Genomic DNA, 23,023 nt, shown 5'->3' with positions numbered 1-23,023 from the left:
CCCATGGCTAAAAGACCAAAACCAAATTAATTAGAACAGTTGTTAGACTTAAAGCATGCGAAACTAATGCGCATGTGCACATATACATATAGGAATACATACATACATACACCGCCGAAAGACGTATATCCGATTTTAGGGGGCCAGATTTGGACATGAATTACGACCAAAAAATATGTTGCCAGATTTAAATTTCAAACGAAACTAGAGGCAAAACCATGAAGAAAAATCCAAATCTCGTTAAAATCCGTTGATTTTTGACCGAGTTATGAGAAGGGCAAATTAGACCAATGTCAAACAATAATACACAAATACAAATATACTAAAATACTGATCAAACTTAATATTAATTGATCACCAGCACACTTGTTAAACTCTTCTCTTACTAAAAATTCATGCACAACTGCAGGGCCTACTTGAATTCTTGAGAATCGCATAGAAGGACCGTTGCCTGCTACTCCTCCAGCACCGTTTCTTCCTCCTTCTCTTTCTGTAGCTTCCCTTCCTGCATCGTTGCAGTCCCCGCCTCTTCACTCTTTAAGCTTACGAATATGACTTTCATTCACAAAAATCGAAAAAAAAATCGAATCAAAAGTCTGCATTAATGCTTACACATGTATGCAGACATGCATGCACAAATACATGCATGCATACAAATAAATACACATGCATGCATATCTATGCATCGTAAGAGAAGAAAACGAAGCATTGCATTTGCACAAAGATCTTAGAAAATGAGCAGATTAATAAACTAAAAGTTTTATACAAGTATCCAACAAATTTTCACAGTTGCATGTGGAATTTAGCAAATTATGATTACAAGACTCGAGGAAAATATACTCTATAAAGTTAGCAGTTATTGATTCCCTTTGTAGCTAATTTTGGCGGCCACATCTCAGATCAGATATCTCGTCCCGCTCATGCTGCCTGCACTTAATGGGCGGCTACAAAGAAAATTGCGTTAAAAACCATAAAATTGTTATTAAAGTCTTAACAGACACAACAATATGCTAGGTGCCCACTCCAACGCCGCCGCCGCCTCCGCCTCATTGCACTATTAACAATGAAAAGCAAAAGTAAATCGAATCAAAGTGCAATGGAGAAATGCGCCGCAGCAGCTGCTAAACAATTGAAAATTGTATTTTATTTTTATTTTTGCTGCTGCTGCTTTTCTGTTGTTCATTGGCGGCCAACACGTGCCGCGTCTGTGCCGGCAGAGCAGGAAGGTGGGTTGGGCGGATGGAGGGGGTATGTGGAGGCATGGTCAAGTGCCGGCAATGTGTACAACCTGTCGTCGCTGCCACAGGCGGTGGCAGCAGAGCCACCGTTAGCTCATATCATAGAGGGGCGCACACGTTTGCCCTGCCCCACAAACACATAACACACAGTCCATGGAGATCTTAAACTTTCATTTATACAATTGTCTTCAAACTGTGCGGCGATTGCCGCCAACTGTGGCTCACTTTTTGTCTGCTCTAGGTGTGTGCGAGTGTGCTAGTGTGTATATGTGTGCTGCTGCTCCAAAATGAAAGTCGGAACAAAATGGATTTGCTTTTGGAATTTTTGTTTAAAAAAATACATTTGTGTAGCTGCTGCGACTGCTGCGACTGCGACTGCGACTGCGACTGCTACTGCTGCTGCTGCTGTTCATTCGTTATGGGCCACAAGCGTCAAGCATTTGCTTTATTGCAGTTTTCATATGCTACTGTGCCAAAGGAAAGGCCACGCCGGACGCGACTTGACTTGGGCCCAATATCTCATTAAATCTAAATGGACTTTTTTCTACCTCCCTCTGGCTCCTCAGCTTCTTTTTTGGCTTCAAAAACCGAAAAACTTTCGCCGGCAAACGCTGGCAGATAACAACACGCCCCCTACGCCATCTCCTCCTGTTGCTGCCGACCTTGCTGCACGCTCCCTTTTCGGGCTCCTCACGATATTCTGCGTAATCCATGTGGCCAGCCCGCATTTTGGCCCTTTTAAGTGCTGGGTCATTGAACGGCTTGCCAAAAAACAAGCTACACAAATTATATAAAAGAACCTCAAACTGGTTATTATAATTTTCGGTTTCGCAGAATCCACGCAGCGCACAGGCAAAGGCAAAGGCAATGGCAAAGGCAGCCCCAGCCGCAGCCATTAGTTGGCCTCAATTCTTGGCCAGGAAATCTTCGTGCAGCGTTCACGGCTTCGTGACAAATATGAATATTTCGAGCTTATGAAAACGAGACAAAACTGTGAACGTTGCGCAGACGGGGGAAACAGTAACGGGCAGCCACAATCCACCCCGCCCGGCGAGCATATAGAATGCAACGAACGCGGAAGTATTTAACGTGTTTGTTTGTCCATGCCAATTCTATGCCTGCTGCCGCTGTGGCCAGCTCCAGCTCCAGCTTCAGCTCCAGCTGCAGCTTCTGCTTTGTTGCTGTTGCTGTTGCTGTTGTGTTTGGTTTGGTGAAAAGTGTTTTGTATGCAAATCATTGAAATTACATATTATGGCCAGTTGGCAGTCGTAAGTAGCAGTTGGCCTGAAAGTCGCCTGACATGCACCAGAACCGAACCCCAAGCCGAACCCAAAAACAAAAACAACAAACAACAAACCCGAACCGCAGCGCGCACAACACAAAGAGGCATTCAAACGTTGGCCAACGTTTCCAGCTGTAGTCTTCATATGGCCAAGGCAGATGCCGACTGGCGACTGCCGTCTGCCCAGTCGCTGGGTGGGTCGCCCCATCTTCATTGCCATGGCCAATTGCCTACGGGCGGCTGCTGCTCAAAGCTAGGCCTTGCCGCAGCGACAGCTCATAAATTCATTAGAGCTTGCCTCCCAAATGTAGCAGCTGCCAAAATGCCCACGCATTTCACTTGCCACAAGTTCCACAATTCCAAATAACTTGGCGGCGCACTTTTAGTTTTTTTCTTCTTCTTAATATTCCAATTAACCCTTAGTTTGACATAAATTCCTTTAAGATAAAAAGAAAGCTTTCGATTTTAGAATTTAACTAGACAAAAATGTTAAACCTTATAAAAATTAGTTGAGCTCGGGAGCTTTAATAAAGTGCTTGAAGCTCTGCCTAGGTGTAAAGGCTTAAAGATATTAAGCCGAGGCAACGCTTCTTTATTTAACCTTTTAAAATATTAGACCAAATTTTGTAATCATACATTTTAAAGCTCTGCCTAGATTGTAAGTTGTTGAAAGTATGAAGACTAGAAAGCTTTCTTGATGTGATTCATGGGCATATTCAAGTTGAAATGTTTGTCGTACTTTGATGGACTGTAAATGTATTTATTTTAGCTACTTTAAACTTATATTGTTAGGATTTCCCTCTGTTCTGGTATGTGCAAAAAATCAGATGATTCTCTTTGGCCAAAAAATCAAATTTCAGCTGCTGACGCTCAACATAAAAACAAAGCTGAAAGAAATAAAAAATTCCATGAGCCGTGACAGGCGTGAAGTTTGGTAAACCCTTCACGGCATGGATGTGGTTGAGTGTGCCTGTGTGTGTGTGTGTGTGTGCCTAGATGGAGGATGACTTTTAAGTTGCAGGGTGAAAATCAAAAGAAAAGAAATTTAATTATAGTTTAATGACAGCACGCAAATAGTCGACAAATGTGAGTATTACAAGTTCGATTTTGGTACAGACACAGTCGCGGTCGCCTCGTCGAATCTTCCGCCTCTCAACTATTTCTTGTTTTCATACCACGTTTATATCAAAATATTTCACAAGAGGTATATTGCAGTCGATACATAATGAGTCTTCACAAGAGCAGACAACTCCATTAACAGCCAAACCCATAAATATAAATATATTATTTCATTTGTTCTTCTCTTCAACTGAAATATTTTTGGATGTAATTCCCATGCACATCTGTTTACAGGGTATATGCTAGTCGAACAGTTTCCACCAAGAGTATTCTTATTTTTGTGGGTTTTTTTTTGTTTTGTGTGTCGTCGAAAGTAAAATTTCCAATTGATTTTTGTTGTGCTTTTGTGTTTTACACGCTTTTCGTTTTTATTATGCGCATTGCGGACACATTTGGCAAAAAGGCAAAGTAAATGCCAACATCATTTGACTATCATGCAGACCCAAGGAGAAATGATGGCACAGCCATCCATCCCAGTGCTACACAGGCCAAGCACTTTCATCGCCGCTTACGCAGCATGAGATTCAGATCTGTTGTGCTGTACTCTGCCGGCAAACCAACTCCAAATCCCATAGGCCACACAGCCAGGCAGCCAGCCAGTCAGACAGTCAGACAGACAGTCGGCCTGTGTGACTTACTCGCAAGCCTGGCTTCTACCTTGCCCCATTGTTGGGTTCGCTGGGGTTTCGTTTTTCATTTTTGAAAGCTCATCGTGCACGAGGTCAATGAAGAGCAGCCGCAGTCGCGGCATCAGCTCCGGCAGCAAACGCGACGCTTTTTTACGCTGTCTGGCAACATTGCCGATTTTTGCTTTCAACACATTTTTGCGGTAGAAGTTCCGAGGAATGCAAGTGAGCGTGCGCCAAACTAAGAGATGCCCTTTAATAAGTTCAAGGAATATATGCCAAAAGAAGCCTGAAAGTATGCCGCATTAGGCCACACTCACAATGGCCCAGATGCAGCTTTAATTAATGGTACTATGTTTATATAGAACTATTCTGAACATATTACATTTTTTAAACATTAATATAGACTATTGTAGCCTATTTATATATAAGTTTTTCATTTATTTTTTTATAGTCATTTGTAATTTTCTGCTAGTCAAAGTTGTTCGTTTTCTAGCCTTAATTTTCATTGAGGGACAGTATTTTTTTAAGTTTCCCAATACTATTTTTGTTGATTAAATTAGGCTCAGCTTACTTTAAGCCTAGTCCAGCAGGCATAGCATATGCTAAATATGTCTTCAGTTAACCAACACTTTTCATATTAATTATTTTGCAAAATAAGCGCAGTCAACTTCAAGCCCACTTCTGCGGGAATATGACATAAGTTAACCAACACTTTCACTTCAAATCGAAAGATTGGACAATATGCGCTTAGTTAACCAACACTAGAAAACCGAAATGGTTCTCATTGAATAAGTTGCCAATTAAGCGCAGTCCACTTTCAGCTCAACGATTCTGGAATACGTCTTTAGTTTACCAACACTATTTGATTCATTTCATTGCCAAAATAGCTCAGCTAATACTTAACCAACACTGTTCCCATTGATTAAGTTGCCAACTAAGCGCAACAACGTTCAAGCCCAACGCAGCAGGAACATGTCATAAAATGTTGAATTGAGTATTTAACACCATTTGCTTAGCTATATTTTATTTTAATTGGGTATTTTCCGATTAAATGAGAGAGTGCAACGCTAGAAAACACTCGAATCGTAAAATGATGAATACGAAAGAAATAAAAATGAATACAAATTAATGATAACTTTTGGTTGTTTAAATGTTTCTCGCCTTTTTTGGCTGCTCTTCGTTGGCCCCCGGGCCAGACTGGACCGGCTTCGCCAAGCGAGCTAGGTCTCCGCCTGGCGTCCGTCCGTCCGGCAGCGGGGACAGTGCTCGTAATGATGTGCTAACGATCGCCGACTGCGAGTGCTGCCTGTACGGCAATTAATCTTCTGCGGTTGTTCGTCTCGCACAATATTTTGATGCGCTTTGTTAATTGATAGCAAATTTACACGAAATTGAATGTGTTTTTCGGCACTTTCACTTGCCTGATCCAAAAGAGCTGCCAGCCGAAAGACCCGTTTAAATTGACAAAATTGTATTTGCCGTCTAATGAGCATATTTTTTCTGGTCTTTTTTTTGTGTGTGTGTTTTTTTTTTTTTGCACAGCATCAACAACAACAGTCTGAAAGTCTGCGAACTCAAATGATAATGATAAATGGTGTTTAAAGCAGGTGGTAAATTTGAAGTTTTGAGAGGCGCAAAAGAAATGAGCCATGGGAAGTGCCTTATTAAAGTACTGCCAGCTAATTGAAGTGTGCTCAAATTGTTGCTTTAAGAAATAAAAAAATTGAAAACTTTATTCACTTGACTCTATTGTCACTGCTTGAAGAAATAATTAGTTTGTCAGTATAATTAAACTCTATTTTATTCTATATTTTTCTGCTATTTGTAGAGGCAATTTGTAAAGGCTGCAAACTGTGCTTGAACCCGGAACCCAAATCATAAAGCTGCACGATAAGATGGGGTTTTAGGAAATTCCATTTGCAAGTGCGGAAAATTGCGAAAAACGTTTCCACAAAACTTTTTTTTGGGTAATCATACTCTTGAAGATATTTCCCTCGTGGGAATAGTAAAGCTCGCAAAAGACGAGTTGAAAATGAATGAAAATATTTTGGTAGACTATTTTCCACATATAAGAACCTAGTTTTCAACCGATTCTTTCTAAAATAATATGATATAGTGGTCCGATTCTGATTGGATTTTTCATGTAGAGACCAAAGTAAAACTTATAAATGAATATTTTGGCTAAGATATCTTGATAAACTAAGCTTTCCCATATTGACTCTTCTGGTTGACCCTATGTCAGCTATATGTCTTAGTGGTCCCATACGACCGGCTCCATCATATGTACTGACTGCAACAGAAAGAGGAATCTATGCAAAGTTTCTAGACGATTTCAATCTGACAGACTAGCTCAGATAGACACAGACACAGAATGACGGACAGACGAATTTATAGATAGATGAACGGGCAGAGAGCTATATCAAATCGGCTGTCGATGCTGATCTAGAATATAAATACTATATGAAAAACGTCTCCTTCTAAGCGTATCATATTTCATGGCCAAATTATAGGCGCTACTCAAGTGTATTGAAACACAATCGGAAGCATATACATAAAAGTGTTATAAATACCAATGCCTTAAGAAATCATATCTATAGAATAAATTGCAGGTTAGCTAAAGTTTCGAATAGGGCTAAATAGACGTTCTCTTAGCGCAACAATAAAATGCCTTAAAATTTGTTAAAATAAGATCATAATCAAGTTAGGTAACAGCTGACAGATAAATTTCCATAACTTTCTTGGCATAACTTTTACCAATTTTGACAACAAAAAGAAAAATATATAAATATATATTATAAGCATGCACAAACTGCGTTCATAATCCTTCTAAATGATGCTCACCAAATTAGCATAAGCCAACTATTGAGTTGGTCTGTGATTAGCTTATGTAAATTAGGCAAAGGCGAAATAAGCGAAATGCTTAAGCGATCAATTAAAATTACGTATACGCAATTTGTATGCCATATTTGTAGCGTCTGCCGCTGTTGCTGCTGCTGCTGCTGTGCGGGGTCTTAACATTTCTATGAATGACTTTTTACATGTTTTCACTTTTAATGCACACACACACACACACACACGCACACACACATTCACGCATGCACACATGTACAGAAATGATAGTGAAACCAAATGAAACATTCGAAACATTACAGTTTTAGTTTTGCCTTTGCCATAATTTGGCTCTGACTTTGGCTCGGACTCTCTAACTGTTGGCATTTTTTGGCATTTAATGATCATCGTCGTCGTCGTACATTCACTCTGAGCGGGGCCTTCAGCCCTCCGTCGCTGCCGCGCCCTGCCGCCCTCCATTCACACACAGCCGACGCGCTCATCTACTCATATTAAAAAAAAAAGCCTTTCATAGCCTGACGCGGTTCTGCTTCATTTTGTTTAATGACAATGAAATATACAACACACACACACACACAGGCACACACACACTGAGCACACATTTAAGTTCATGTAGCTGCTGTGTCTTTACATTTTTGCTTTCGTTTATGAACTTTCACGTGTGGCTCTGTAAAGATTGTAGAAAATTACATTGAAAGTGCCTCGGGGCATTGGATGCGTCGTCTTCGTCGTCGGAAGTCGTCGAGAAGATCTCAGCTCTTAAATGCTTTACGGCATTACCTAATTTCGGTTACGAAACAAATCAATTTATGCGTGTCAGACTCTCTTCTCCCCTCTGTCTCCCTCTCTTGAATTGTAATCTCCAACCGCGTTGGAAGTGGAACAGTTCTGACCACACAGCTTTGGCAGATTTCACTCGCTGTGCCTCGGAAGCCATCAAATTTTATTGTGCATCTTAATGTTCAGCTATAGCTGCAAATAGAGGATATTGAAAGCCGCATGACTGCCATTTAAATTTCCAATTGTGCCAAATAAACTTTTAAGAAAAAAAGAAAAACTAAAACAAATGCCAATAGCAAACAGTCCCAGACACTCGAGTGTCGTTTTAATTTCAAGGCAACGTCAAACAATTTGAGAAATGATGATTGCATGGGAAACATGAAAACATGGCATTTTGATTGCCAATTTCCAATTCATTTACAACTTGGCCTATTGGCTGTTTGATATCGGCGAACATAAAATGCAAAACACGAAAGATATCTTGGTTTTTGATTAGGTCTGATGCGAATGCCTTGAACTGACACAGATGCTGAGCTTACATACTGTGCCAGTTTTCGATTACAACTAAACATATGTTTCTACTTGAACAAAATCTAATTGGCCTACATTTAGTTACAGCGAGCATACACACATTTGCACATATTACATATGCATGTCCACACATGTTTACATACTTATTTGCAAACACTCATTTATAAACATATACACATAAACAAACATACAAATACACACATACATCAATACATAAATGCTTATGTACATACATCCATTTATGCATACATACATACATACATGCATACATATATGAATACATACTCACAAGCATGAATGCATGCATACATACATGCTGACATGCACACATGCATACATGTTCACATGCACGGGTGCATATATGCACACATGCGTACATGTAAGCCATTATATACAGATATAACTACTGAAAAAAATCCTTCGAGAAGTAGGTAAGTTAGTGAGAATCGCATAGTAGGGCAACATTTATAAAGTATTGGATGCGCTTGGCAAACACACATGTATACATGCATGCATGCATGCGCTTGGCAAACACACATGTATGCTTGCATGCATACAACACACAAATGAAAGGGTTTTTCCAATCAATTAATCAATCCGTCAAACGGTTTTCCAATCAAACCAAATAGTCGCATATACAAAAATTAGATTTAAAGAAAACTTTGATGTCTTCAGTTATATATTTGCTTTCTTTACTAAACAGAGATTCACAGTTAATCTCTAGTCAAAAATTGAAGCACTCCCTAGACTGATACAAGGCAACTAATATACATAATATAAGCAAGAAATACGCCCAACGCAATGCGCACCTAATTCTAATGTAAAACTCTGCCTTGCTGTGTCCGCCGTTTCTCGGCTGCCGTAATCAACTGGGCGCTTGTTGCCCGTCACTCAGCAGCCTTGTGTCCTGCCGCAGGCGAGGCACAAGGAGTATTCAATTCTATTAACAATATCCATGGCCATTGGCTTTCAACATTTCCGCATGCGCTGCACTCGAATTACTTTCAGATAGAACGTCAAATGCGAAATTTGCATATAAACAGATGGAAGCTGGAATTAATATTTGGCTATTGGCCATATTTAGATGACAAAACAATAGAGGCCAGGCTACCTGTTGTCCAAAAGTTCCACCGCAATATGTGAAAGCCGCCACAAAGCAATTTGGCTGCCTGCAAGCGCATTAATGATTATACCCGCCCACCATGTTGAAAAGGGTATATTGGTTTTTGTGCAGTGCCCGCCTTGATCTGTGTCGCATTAGAATATTCAGTACAAAGGTAAAGGGTAAAGGGTTAGGAATGCTTTCAGTTGAGGAAAGCCAGCGAAATCGAAGAAAATTGCCAGCTTTTCAGAAATGTTAAAAGAGAATATTGGTTTCAGGGTTGCCAACTGTTGGAAAAAATTGTAATAGCTTAATCTAGTATTGCAAAAACTTCAACAGTTTTGCAGCTAGATTAAACAATTTTCGCATTAATGCTACCACAAAACTCCTCTAAAGATCGATCCATCATATATCATATATCAAGCTATTATTGAACTGCGAACGAGTAGTGCTTAGTCGGTTATGCCCGATAGCAACATTCTTACTTGTTTTCACATGAGAGCGCGAGCTGGTTAGCTTGCGGGCTGGCTGGCTGGCTGGCTGGCTCCAGCTGGGATGCGTGCATTGGGGACTGGGGCCAACAACGATACATTGACCCAGTAGACATTTGGTATGCAACCAAGTCAGTTGGCAACAATTATGGGCGACGGCTGCTGCACTTCATTAGTAAAAACGAACGCAAATGTTGCCGCTGCTGCTGCTGCTACTGCTGTTGTCTGTGAGTCTTGGCTTGGCTTTCGTTTTTGCATGGCGATTTTTGTGTTTTTGGAAAGCCATTGGCTGCAAGTTATTGGCAAGGTTTCCTTGGCCGGCACATGTTTATTGGCAACGCCTTTCACTGCTCGTGTGCCGCTCTTCAGCTGGACCTGACAACAGTTAAATAGTCGCACAATGCGAACAAATAAACAAATTAAAGAGCAATCAAATGGGTGAATCGGTAGCCCTAACCCACCTAACCCACATCCCAAAGCATAAAGGGGCATACGCACACAAGCACACACTGAGACAGAGACAACATTTGTCGCGTTGAGCTTAACATAAATTTGCATAAACTTTAAAGACGACATAACTGTAAACATAATCAAAATCAACTTTGTGTCTGTGCCCTGTTGTTGTTAATCGAGACAAGCGCTTAATAAATAACTTAAAGCCCACATACGATAAGGCTGCTTTAGTTGACCAATAGATACCCTATAGGCGAGGGTTTGAAACTAAATAGACAGTTTAACAAGCGCTCATCAAAATTAACTATATCTTATAACACCAAAATATGCGTTGAATATGCATCAAAGAATATGCTGAACACTTTTTCATACTTCCCACCACTAATACTTGGAAATATAGAGGAAATACACGTTTTATGCACAGCAAAAATTTGAGTCCTTGAGTATTTTAGCAGTTTTTCATAACACTTTTAAAACTAATGCTTGGGAAATTCGCATATAAATATACGTTTCAGGTACACCAAAAAGATGGCTGTATTTAATAACGCACTTTTGCACACTTACCAACACTAATGCGAAAAATGCAATACCAATCGCTGTTGCATCTTTATTTTATACGATTTTTCAACACTAATCTTTTTTTTTCATTCTTTTAAATACTAATACCTGTGCTATAAGAATTTGTTAATACATTATAGTTTAGTAAATAACAATATTAGTAAATATAGATAAATGAAGATTCTCATCATCTCAGCTTTGGTGAAAAAAAGATCAATTATCTTTTTACGAAAGCGCCTAAAATGCATTAATACGAGAAAGCCAATCCCGAAAACTGATCAAATGAAGAAAAGGGCCACCAAATCGCAGCTAATAAGGCAATTATAAAAGCGTATAATCAGAAATACATTTGATTTTTGAAATTCAGAAATTTGAACAACCCTTTCACACGATTTCCTACAGGGTATACAACTAAACGTATCATTCTCAAGCTGACGCACGACATTTGCATTTGGACAGATTTGGTGAAATGAAAAATAAAAAAAAAGAAGAAAAATAAATAAATATATGCCACACATGCCACATGATCGGCAATACGATTAAAATATCAAGTGTAACCGGAGAAGCAGACGCCGAGGCAAATCTTCAAAAGTCGCCTCAAAAGAATGCGACGCTCCACAAAGATAAGCTGCGGCCAAGCGAGCCATTGAAAGCAGTTGAAATGGAAACTGGCTAAACGGCCGACTGACTGACTGCCAGACTGACTGACTGACTGACTGACTGACTGAGTGAATGACAGACTGACTGACAGCTGCGTCTTTAGAAATGGCGCACAAAAGCCACAGACGCCGGCACTTTGACGAAATTGACTTTCTCCATTCAATATAATTAATAGTAATATTTTTGTTGCTTAGCTGCAGCACGTCTTCAGAATTGTAACGGCTGCTGTCGCTGCTGCTGCTGCTGCTGCTGGGGAATGCGGCCCAGGAAGTAATTTATTATTGCAGGCGTGCAGCAGCCGCAGCAGCAGCAGCAGCAAAAAAAAAACCCATTTGGAAAACGTGCGGCCCAAAATAATTCATTAGTCAAAAATTCGCAGCGCACCACGGGGCGTATGTGTAACAAGTGAAAAGTCAAAGTCAAAGTCGCCGTGTGTGGCAGGCAAACAAACCGAGAAAAAAAAACACAAAAACCCAAAAAATATATTCCAAAATAATATGGAAAAATCAAGAAAAACAACAACAGCAACAAAGCTGAGGCACAATTTACGAGCAAAGAGTTTGTATTTGTTTTTTTTTTTTACCTGCGTCTTTTGGTTATTTATGCAAATTGTTTTCGGCTTCAGTTTGGGCAGCTTCTTCAGCCATTTGGCGCTCACTTTCAAAATGCCCAACCGAAACTATTTTTAGCCAATATTTTTTTGGCAACTGCTGCTGCGGCGGCGGCTTTTACTTTTCTTTCGACTGTCGCTGAACTGAAATTGAAATTAGTTTAGTTTTGGCCCACAATTGCTTCTGTTTTTCATTTCGTTGGGTGTTAACTTTGTTTCTTTTTTCTTTTTTACATAACAATCAAATTAACAAGCCAAATGCTTGTAGAAACAAGGCACGCACTTTTTACGGCCAGGCACTTATAGCCAACTGCTGTTAACCATTTCACGTTCATTGACTTGGCCAATAGAGGGGCGGCGGCAGCAGCAGGGGCCGGGAACGCCGCCTGCTCCAAGCGGTTCACGCTTGTCAAATTGTCACCTGGGCTAAACAAGAAAAAAGTACAAAAAAAAAAACGTGAAGGAAATTAAATGAAATAGTTTCGCCGGCACGCGCGCATTTAACATAAAGTACAATAACTTGAATTTCTTATTTAATTTTATTGTATTTTTTTTTTTTTTTGTTGAACACAAATTGTTATTTAATGCAGTTTGTGGCTCGATTGAAGCCTGTTATAATTAGATTATGTAACATCTGCTAATGCATTAGCATAAATGCATTTATTTTTAATACGTTACTTTGGCCCGTAACAGAATTTATTAGAATTACTTAGCATAAATCACATATTGAATGGACAAGAGTCGCCTGTGCTCTTAATGGCATCTTGTTTTTCTTTTCTTTTTTTTTTTATACGCCTTAAGCATATTTTGTACTTAACACAAGAAACTTCACTTTCGCACATTAAAATTGCAATAAAAAACACTGCAGAGTAATAATTTTTATTTGCCCATACATTTTTTATATACTCCATGAAAATTTTATAGCGGGACATTTCACTTTTAAGCCATATTTCACATTTGCATTAAAGAAAATTTAATTTTCATGTTAAATCAATCAATAAAAAGTTGTAAGAAATAATCAAAGAACTTTTTCGGAGAAAATTGTCTGTTTTTTCTTATTTAGTTGAGAGCAAAAAAACAGTTCGAATTTGTCTTAAATTACAGTTTTAATAATATCTTTCCTCCAAGAAACTCCGAATACAAACAAAAGCTTTAACTGAAATTCACAATAATTCAAATTGAATACAATTTCGAAATCCTAACGGCTGAGATCCGCACAAACATTTGCTGCCTGCTACGAAACGCAGCGTGAATAGCTTTAAGCGACAAGCTCAGCGCGCAAAGCTGTTGTCATGCTGTTAAAGCTGTGAACAGCTGGTCGCCAAACTTGTATTTATCTAGCGGCTTATCTTTATACACGCGCGCGCACAGTCAGACCACTTCTTGCCTCCATTGTTTTCGTTTCCAATCAGTTCTACGTTGCGTCTGATTGGGAGTGGTTCGCCATTTTGCCGTCTACAAATAAGAAATCCAGTGTTCGTTTTTTACACAACCGGCAATTGAGTTTTAATTTCTATAAGGTGAGTCGACCGTAGAATTATTATATAAATGATGTCTAACAGTTGCAACTCAAATGTTTCGCCTTGTCATTTATCTAATAAGCACATATTTAACGCTGACTTGCAATAATTGCCAAAGTTCCTATGTGTGTGTGTGTGTGAGTGTGTGTGAATCAATCTAAAATTGCAAATGTAAAGCAGGCATTAATGTAGAAAGGTGCGTTTTAATGAATAAGTTGCGTTTATTTATTCTTTGATTAACCTCTGCCTTCCTCTCTTAGCCTTACACACTCTTTCTGTTCGCTTTGACTTGAACTTTCCCCAGCGCACAAATACAATCACACAATGTGTTTAACACATGTTCGCATTTGTGTGCATATTTCAATACACGCATATGCATGTATGCATGCATATGTATGTACGCTGGCACACATACATATTCATTTATTTTTTATGCACTTTTATCTGCTTGTTTATTTTGTTGGCTTTCTATAGAGCAGCCGGTTTGTCGGCGGCCGGCTATACAGAGAAGAATATGAAGAAGAGCGATGCCGAGTAGAGAATCGAATAGAGAATAACTTACACGTCGCCAATTGGTGGCCCACCTGTGCGTAACTTTTTTCACTCTTCTATCGTTCAAAGTTTAAAACCCGCCTTTAGCATATGTGCATAGTCATTTTTGCGCAAGTCACACAGATTGTTCGAGTAATTCTCAAGGGGCTCGCATAGTATTGTAATAGTCGACTTTTGCACGTACCTAATACAATTATTACCAATGCCAAATCTTATCAGTCGAGGCGTAGGGTCCGCTATTTTCAGCTGATAGTGTTTTAGGCTACATTAAGTTTTATTCAAAGCTTGGCTGCTGTAAAAATATTTGGTGAAAGCGTCAACAACCAATTTGATTTTTTCTACTTTGTAGGCGTGTCTTGTTGAGTCGTGGATATGGCGTGATTTTTCAGTAGACAAAATCACGCCATTTGGCATGCAAAGGAGCTGCTCTGCCCAGTATTCAAGTAATTAACGTCCGAAGCTTATTAGGCTGTGTCGAATGTGTTTGCTAATTTGCATTCAAAACTAATACAGCAAACAGTTGGATAGTCTAAAAATAAAGAAATTCCCTTTATCGATTAGCACATTGTTGCATTTTATATAAGCTGGCCAGATGCTACAAATTGCACAGAAATGTTGTGCAATAATTCGATGAGACAATTTATTTCAATTAGCTGATAAGAAACGCTAATAGAAAACAGACGCATTGGCGCCGAATTCAAAGCATCGCATTTTATTGCGACCTTATACAACACTGTTGAATGTCAGAGTGTCAACTATCGTTATCGATAAAGATCGCCGAGGCTATCAACATCCAGTTTGATAAGTGTGGCCATGAACTTGTCATAAAAAGCACTCTCAGCGTGTCTGATGGAAAACTTTTAGCACACGCAAATCAGTTGTGAGAGCACGAGAGAGAGAGAGAGAGAGCGTACATAGTTAATTGACATTCGCTCGCAACACGGCCGGCAAATGCAATAACGATTAGTTGGTCACACTTTGTGTTTTTATTTCGTGCAAATAGTAAAATGAAAATTAAAAGTAAGCCAGTTGCAGCTTGTTGAGAGAGAAAAAATAAAACACTAGAACACATGTAATCTTATCTTAAAAAAAAATCAACTGTGTTGTATAAAATTGTGATAACAGCGATTGCGCAACGGATTTGTAATTGGTGCATTTAAGATTATTAGCAGCCGCCTAACGGTGCTCGTCGTTTACAGTTATCAGTTGCGGTGCGTCTGGCTCAGCGTCGAGAATACGTGTATTTTGTTGTGCGCTTATCCCTTAAAAATAATAATAAACATATAAATTATATATTGTGTGAGATTAATATTCTTTTATTAAAACGGAAAGTTGTGCCATGTTCGCCCTACGCCGCACTCTCAACATGGCCCGCGGGCCACAGAAACTGATTCTGTGCAGCGCTCTCAAAGCAAATTTCGGCGTTTCCGCAGCGGTAGGTTTTCTGATACACTGTTCCCTAAAGGGAACTAGAGTATATTGGTTTTGATGAAGTAAATTGATTTTGGATAACAGCTGTACTGCATGCATATCCGATAATATCCGTAAGGCAGTGTTAGAAAACAATATTGGAAAATTATTTATTAAATACACCGTTTTTTTTTATTATTAATTATTTATTTGAATTTGATTTATTTTGATTATAAACCATATACAAAAGAATTCTCTTCCCCGCCTTGGACTTTTCTAACACTGGAAACAAGACATCGCGCAGTCGGAATATTCCGCCAATGCTTTCACTCATGCCTCTCACAATCCGATCAAAGTTCACTCTGGCTTTGCTACTCTTATGTTTTTTTTATTAAAAAGTTAACACAACATATTGAAATTTACTGTCATATTGTGGGACAAAGTGAATAATTTATAAAAATCATAATGGACAGTTCGATTACAGAGGTGATATCCACATTTGAGCGACCGCGCTTTGTCAAATTCATATATCATAAATTGTTAACAATGTTTAACTCTCAGACATCATCTGTGATTTGCTCTTCTGCACAGATGGCACAAAAGATACGCGCCGGACCCGTTGTCGATGTGCTGGGCGATGAGATGACCCGCATCATCTGGCAGTCCATCAAGGATAAGCTCATCTTGCCATTCCTGGACATTGAGCTGCACACATACGATCTGGGCATCGAGCATCGCGACAAGACCGACGACAAGGTGACCATCGATTGTGCCGAGGCCATCAAGAAGTACAATGTGGGCATCAAGTGTGCCACGATTACGCCCGATGAGAAGCGCGTCGAGGAGTTCAAGCTGAAGAAGATGTGGAAATCGCCGAACGGCACCATTCGCAACATTCTCGGCGGCACCGTCTTCCGTGAGGCAATCATCTGCAAGAATGTGCCCCGTTTGGTCTCGGGCTGGCAGAAACCCATTGTCATCGGCCGTCACGCCCATGCCGATCAGTATAAGGCTGTCGACTATGTGGTGCCCGGACCGGGCCAGCTGACGCTCACCTGGAAGGGCACCGATGGCCGCATCATCAATGAGGTTATCAACGACTTCAAGGGTCCCGGCATTGCGTTGGGCATGTACAATACGGATGAGTCGATTGTGGACTTTGCCCACGCCTCCTTTAAGTATGCGCTGGATCGCAAGATGCCGCTGTACATGAGCACCAAGAACACAATTCTGAAGAAGTACGACGGTCGCTTCAAGGACATCTTCGAGGAGCTGTACAACAAGGACTACAAGAAGCAATACGAGGCCGCCGGCATTTGGTACGAGCACAGACTGATCGACGACATGGTCGCCTACTGCATGAAATCCGAGGGCGGCTTTGTCTGGGCCTGCAAGAACTACGATGGCGATGTTCAGTCCGATTCCGTTGCCCAGGGCTACGGCTCGCTGGGTCTGATGACCTCGGTGCTGTTGTGCCCCGATGGCAAGACCGTGGAGGCAGAGGCTGCCCATGGCACCGTGACGCGTCATTTCCGTTTCTATCAGCAGGGTAAGGAGACATCGACCAATCCGATTGCCTCGATCTTTGCCTGGACGCGCGGTCTGTTGCATCGCGCCAAGCTGGACAACAACGAGCCGCTGAAGCAGTTCGCCGAGACGCTCGAACAGGTGTGCATTGATACCATCGAGGGCGGCGCCATGACCAAGGATCTGGCCATATGCATCAAGGGCAGCATCAATGCCGTTGAACGCAAGGACTACCAGGAGACCTTTGAGTTCATGGACACCTTGGCCAAGAATCTGCAGGCCGCCATTGCCAAGAGCTCCAAACAGCCCCAGGCATCGCATATTTAAGTCCAAAACAAACACAACAAGATAGAAAAAACAACACTCATTCATGTCCTCATTGTCATATTTGCCTGTACATAGTATATGTGAATGTGTTCTCAATCTTTGGCTCGTTTTTATACTCAACACTGTGCATGTCGTTTCCATGTTCTTTGTCTCTGCGAGACCCCATCAAAGCTTGCGTAAATGTGCTTCCCGCCTTACTTCCACCCGCCCCCAAAACTATGTGAAACGGAAAAAAAATTGTTTTAAATAAATATTTTTTATACCGCCAAATTCGGTTTGCCCATATTCGACTCTAAGTGAGGTCTTTAACCCGGCCACCCGCTCGCCCACAAAAAGGGTCTGTTATAGTCGTCGCCTCTTATGTGGGCCACTTGTGCGGCTTCTTGAGCTGCTCAGCTTATTGGATTTGTCGGCCAGCTGCAGCTGACTAGTCTTGCCGCGACGCTCGTGCCCAACGCATCCGTTCCAAAATAGACGAGAACATTAGTAAACCGACAGCTCAGGAGCAGCGCGCAATGTTGGCCAAAGCCGTCGGCTATGGCTATTGCCTGGCCTATGTGCTGGCACTTAGTAGTTGGCCCGGCGCCGCATATCCCGCGAATAGCTATCGGGATCTGGACATATGCAATCACTGGAACGGCAGGCGGCACTTTCTGGAGCTGGGCGAACGCGGCGAGCTGCATGCGCGCAATGTCAGCACCACGGCCTATCGAGTGAGTCTTCCAGCTTCCTGCCTTGCGAATCGGTTGCCGAAACTGGTTTTCTACTTAGGCTCTGGAGCTGAGTCTTCCTCAAGGGGTTTTACCTTTGAATAGAAAGATAAAGTGGAATTCTGTTTCGGATTAACGCCCGACCATGATTATATCCTACATCCATATTACTCTTTCGCACAGAGCTCGCCTCTGAGCCTCAGAAACGATCTGGCTGCGGTCGATGTGTGGTACCAATGCAATTTGGAGCTGGTCACCTGTGCCGAGTGCGTTATCCGTGTGACCTTTACGCATGCCAACTTCTCGAGAAGCTGCAGCAATACGAACACCAATATGTGTCCCTGCGAGCACATACAGTTCTCGGAGCCGCCCTATGATACCACCATTTCGGGTCAGGAGTTCTGTGGCGATGGCAAGGTCTTCCGCAGCAAGACCCGGACTCTGCAGCTCAAGTTCTTCTACAGGGCCACAAATGCGCACGTCTTCTCGCTGCAATATTTCTCCGAGCGTAAGCTTACGCTGATTTCTAGCAGGGATTTGTTTTTCTCAAATAGTTAAATCCATTTTGAAGGCAACGTGAGGATTGTTAGCGGCTCGCCCAAGCAGTCCATCGTGGGCAATGGCAATGTCAAGTATCTGCCGCAGGTCATATCGACGCCCTATTTCCCCATGGCCTATCCGCGGGATTATGGCATTGAGCACATACTCACCTGCGAGGCGGACAATTGTCAGGTGCGTCTGGACTTTACCGACTTTCAGCTGGGTCTAGCCTCCACGCTGGAGATCTTTGACTCCAATGGCCAGATGCTGGACTCCTATACGGGCGAACACTTTCGTCCGCCCATCACCGTGAGCAGCGGCAAATCTTTGCTGCTCCAGTTCCGTGGCAATTCCGCATCGGGTGTGGGCTTTCGCGCCGAGGTGAGCTTTGTCTCCTCCAAGCAGCTAAAGGACGAGCGACTGGTGCCCTATACGGGTAAGCAATGGCCGGAGCTGGGGCTGGGGCTGGGGGGCACTTGAGGGTCTGCAATTGTCGTCATATTGATTTGAGCACGGGCTCGGGCAGGGGGCCGTCAGGTGGTTCTTATATAAATTTCAATGTCAAGGCAGGCGCTTAAGTGCAACTGGACGACTGTTTGGCATAGTCTAGTTTGGTAATCGGATCGATATTGTCGGGGTAAGTGGGCTTAGGGCATGTCGTAAGAGGTACGAGCTCTCTGAGAACAACATGGGTATAAATAATGAAAGATTTTCGTTAGAGATCCGAATACCATTTGATCAGGGGAACATTTTCTAAGAAGACCAGGCTAGCGAAATACTTGAGGTTGTTTTTTTCCATTCCGTTAGAATCCGAAGGCCTTTACAACGTGTACTTTGTGTAATAGTTACATATATCATATATAACAACATTAAATATAATTTAATAAGCATTATGACCCTGAGGTCTTAGGATAAGATTAACAATGACCACCTCAAGCAATCCACAGGCTATTTAACATGTCTAAGAGCATTAGAGTCTGAAGGTCTTAAGTAAGTCTTGGTCGATTGGTTTAGACTGGTTGGGTGCTCTCTAATTTGGATTCCGAAAGCCTGTGTTGGAAATCTTTACCAACCAAAATAGTTGGTTGCTGGTGCCTAAAGAAGTTAGGCTTGTATGTTTGGTAGACATTTGGACCATTTACGTTAAGCATGAAAGGCCATTCAACTAGCTAGGACCTTAGGACCTTAGGACCTTAGGACCTTGGGACCTTAGGACCTTAGGACGTTAGCACCTTAGGACCTTAAGACCCTAGGACCTTAGGACCTTATCCATATAAAATATTAAAAATGAAGTATAAGCCCAAAGCTGATGGGTTTGGATGATCGTATGTTGGCAGTCCTAGAACTTCAACTAGGAAGACCATTGGACTAAGCTGGGAGCCTTCGAAATTCCTTCCAAATATGGAAGATCAAAAAACCTTTATTTAAATTAATTTCAAAACCCTGAATCGAACTAAATAGACTGCGGTGGCATGGTTACGGGACCTGGTGGTGCCATAACTATGATGAACATGATCGAGAATGCGACAGATGTGCGACTCTTTGACTGTATCTGGATTATAAAGCCGGGCAACAATTACATGATGATGAAAACCCACATATCGTTGCGTGTGGATGACTTTTACGGCATGGCGGCGCGCTCGGAGCTGATCATCAGGCAGGGCACCACCTCTGATGCTACGGAAATTGAGAATGTAATGTGGCCAAATAATGGACTCAGCAAGGAGAACCACATTGCGCCCATCTTGACGGGCTACTATATACGACTGCGCGGCGTCTTCGGCATGTCCTCCAAACTGGCCATTGTCTACAGCGTCTTCAACTACTTGAGTGAGTGAGGCTTAGAGGCTGTCGACTACTTTCGCTTATGCCTGAATCTCTCTGCAGATTGCTATATCGGCTCGGAGTTTCTGTGCGGCAATAATCACTGCATCTCGATACGGCTGCACTGCGACGGCTTCGATCATTGCGGAGATGGCAGCGATGAGCCGGATACCTGTGAGGAGGATTGGGCGCATTTGCATCACGACCGGCGCTGGTATTCCCACAAGCCCAACTATTACTTTCCCAAGATCGATCAGTATCCGGATTTGAAGACAGCCACCGGTATATTCATAGTCAGCACCTTGGGCATCTTTGGCGTTCTGTCCGGCTGGATGGTCATACTTTATCGCATGGGCGTGCGGGCGCGACATCAGCGTGAGCTGCAAAGCCATTTGCAGACAATTAGCGAGCTGTTGGATCGCCAGGACGAGGAACGCACGCCAGACGAGCCGCCCAGCTACGAGGCGCCGCCCGACTACGAGGAGGTCATCAAGGTGGGCATGCAGCAGGAGCTGCGCGAGCCGCGTCGCCAGCGTCGACGCCAGCGTGGCCGAGATCGTGCCTGCAGCCGGGCGCCCAGCAATTGCACCGTGCAATCAATGGTGCCAGTGCATCGCAGCTGCAGCCTGGATCGAGAGCGGGATCAAGAACAGCCCAGTACCTCGGCGGCGGCCATGACGCGTGCCACAGACGCCGCACAGGACGCGGCACAGACGCCACAGCAGCAGCAGCTGGCCCAGCGCATGCTGCTGGCCACGGCCATTTGTGGTAAGAGATTTGGTTATAGCCCGCTTTGCCAGTCGTCCCCCTGCCCCAGGCATCTGCTAATTTATCCTACAGAATCTCACTTGCAGACGCTGCAGGCACGTCTGGCACGCCGATCGGCACTCGCACAGGCGCGCAGCAATCCGTGGGGCATGCAGCGGGCACGCCATCGCTACCCGCTGGGCGTGAACTATCCACAGCCGCTGGAGCGGCAAGCACGCCCAACAGCGCGGCGGACGACTGCACCGACGCCTTTCGAGACGATTCACTCAATATATCACTCACTCTAGGGCTGCCCACCAGCACAGCCGACAGCGAAAGCGGCAACTTGACGCCGCCTAATAACCAGAGCCTGACCAGCAACTGCACCGAGCATACGTATCTGAAGCGTTCCTGGCTGCTGGTGCAGCAGACGCCGCATGGCCAGCGCTGTCGCGTGCAGCGTCTGCGTCACACTTTCTCCTCGCCGGAGGCGTTCTGCGCGCCCGAGCTGCAGCTGCCATATCCGGACTTTCTCAGCTACGGCACCAATATGCCGCACGAGCGCAGCAGCAGCAACTTTGGCTCCGAACTGTCCCGCGATCCCTCCAGCTACAGTGTCGGAAAGCGTGCGCGCCTGCAGTCGGACCTGACGCTGGAGCCGCCCAGCGACAGCGAGGCGGAGCAGCAGGTGTCCTGCTTTGGCGCCGTGGCGCGACGTCGCGTGCGCAGTCGCTCCTTCAGCAGCAGCGCCTCGCGTGCCGGCAGCGGCCCAAGAAGACGCCTCCGGCAGCGCAGTTCCTCCGCGGATCTGCTTATCTATGCGAGCATGCAACGGGATGGCAATGAGCATGCGGAAGGTAACACATTGCAGCGTTTGTTTTTTATATAGAGCGAATTGATTATATATGGTTAGTATTATGGAACAATAGTATTATGCCTGGTGCGATGCTGTTCAGGAACTGGTCTTAAAACTAAACTTATATAAATAACTACTAGCTGGCATATCTTAACCTTGCGTGGTCCAAGCTTGTGCTTCTAATTATAGATATTCATTTTCCACGCGTGGATTACTTTTATCTATCCTTTATGCCCTTGAACTCCACGTATCGAGTTACATTTTACTTAGATAGTTGAAAATAAGTTTTAAGCCCATCAAACTAAGTAACAACAATTGGTATCAATGTTTTCCACACATGTTCGGAAAGCTTGAAGCCCAAAAATAAACTTTCGTTTAGACAAACTTTGAACCGCATTTTGAATTCAAGGCTTGTGGATATTGCGAAAAGTATGAAACATGTCTCCAATTAATTTTCGTAGAGATCGCTTAAAGTGATTTTAAAACCGAAAGAAACAAGTTGCATACACTTTCCGCTAATTTTCCACTGTTTCGGGTGGAACTCTAAAAATGAAACATGTATTTATTAAGTTCGGATAGAACATACAAATTCGCAAGTAAAACCTACAAACTTCATTTTTTTTTTCAGACCAGTGGATGGTTAACTAATTCCGCCAATTTTCCACAATTTCGGATGGAATTGGCGAAAATCCCGTGGAAGCGCTCAT

General features: G+C 42.7%; 2 protein-coding genes across 4 annotated transcripts; both read left to right on the top strand.

Annotated features, from left to right (window-relative positions):
• The first annotated feature begins 13,665 nt into the window (after positions 1-13,665).
• On the top strand, positions 13,666-17,909 carry Idh (isocitrate dehydrogenase [NADP] cytoplasmic). 2 transcript variants are annotated; one of them, XM_015175413.3, is made up of 2 exons: positions 13,666-13,823; positions 16,377-17,909. In XM_015175413.3, the coding sequence occupies exon 2, from the start codon at positions 16,377-16,379 to the stop codon at positions 17,637-17,639; it is 1,263 nt and encodes a 420-aa protein (XP_015030899.1). In that variant the 5' UTR covers positions 13,666-13,823; the 3' UTR covers positions 17,640-17,909. The 2 variants fall into 2 exon arrangements, with proteins under 2 accessions (XP_015030899.1, XP_002046596.1); XM_002046560.3 differs by lacking the exon at positions 13,666-13,823 and adding an exon at positions 15,363-15,810.
• A 161-nt stretch (positions 17,910-18,070) lies between these two features.
• Culd (CUB and LDLa domain) lies at positions 18,071-22,700 on the top strand. 2 transcript variants are annotated; one of them, XM_002046559.4, is made up of 6 exons: positions 18,071-18,352; positions 18,533-18,857; positions 18,921-19,325; positions 20,351-20,719; positions 20,777-21,481; positions 21,568-22,700. In XM_002046559.4, the coding sequence occupies exons 1-6, from the start codon at positions 18,155-18,157 to the stop codon at positions 22,347-22,349; spliced, it is 2,784 nt and encodes a 927-aa protein (XP_002046595.2). In that variant the 5' UTR covers positions 18,071-18,154; the 3' UTR covers positions 22,350-22,700. The 2 variants fall into 2 exon arrangements, with proteins under 2 accessions (XP_002046595.2, XP_015030900.1); XM_015175414.3 differs by having other exon boundaries at positions 18,072-18,352; positions 21,554-21,906.
• The last annotated feature ends 323 nt before the right edge of the window (positions 22,701-23,023 follow it).

This window comes from Drosophila virilis, chromosome 3 (genome assembly GCF_030788295.1).
Source record: "Drosophila virilis strain 15010-1051.87 chromosome 3, Dvir_AGI_RSII-ME, whole genome shotgun sequence".
Lineage (NCBI taxonomy): Eukaryota > Metazoa > Arthropoda > Insecta > Diptera > Drosophilidae > Drosophila > Drosophila virilis.
This window is presented reverse-complemented; position numbering and strand designations above follow the sequence as displayed.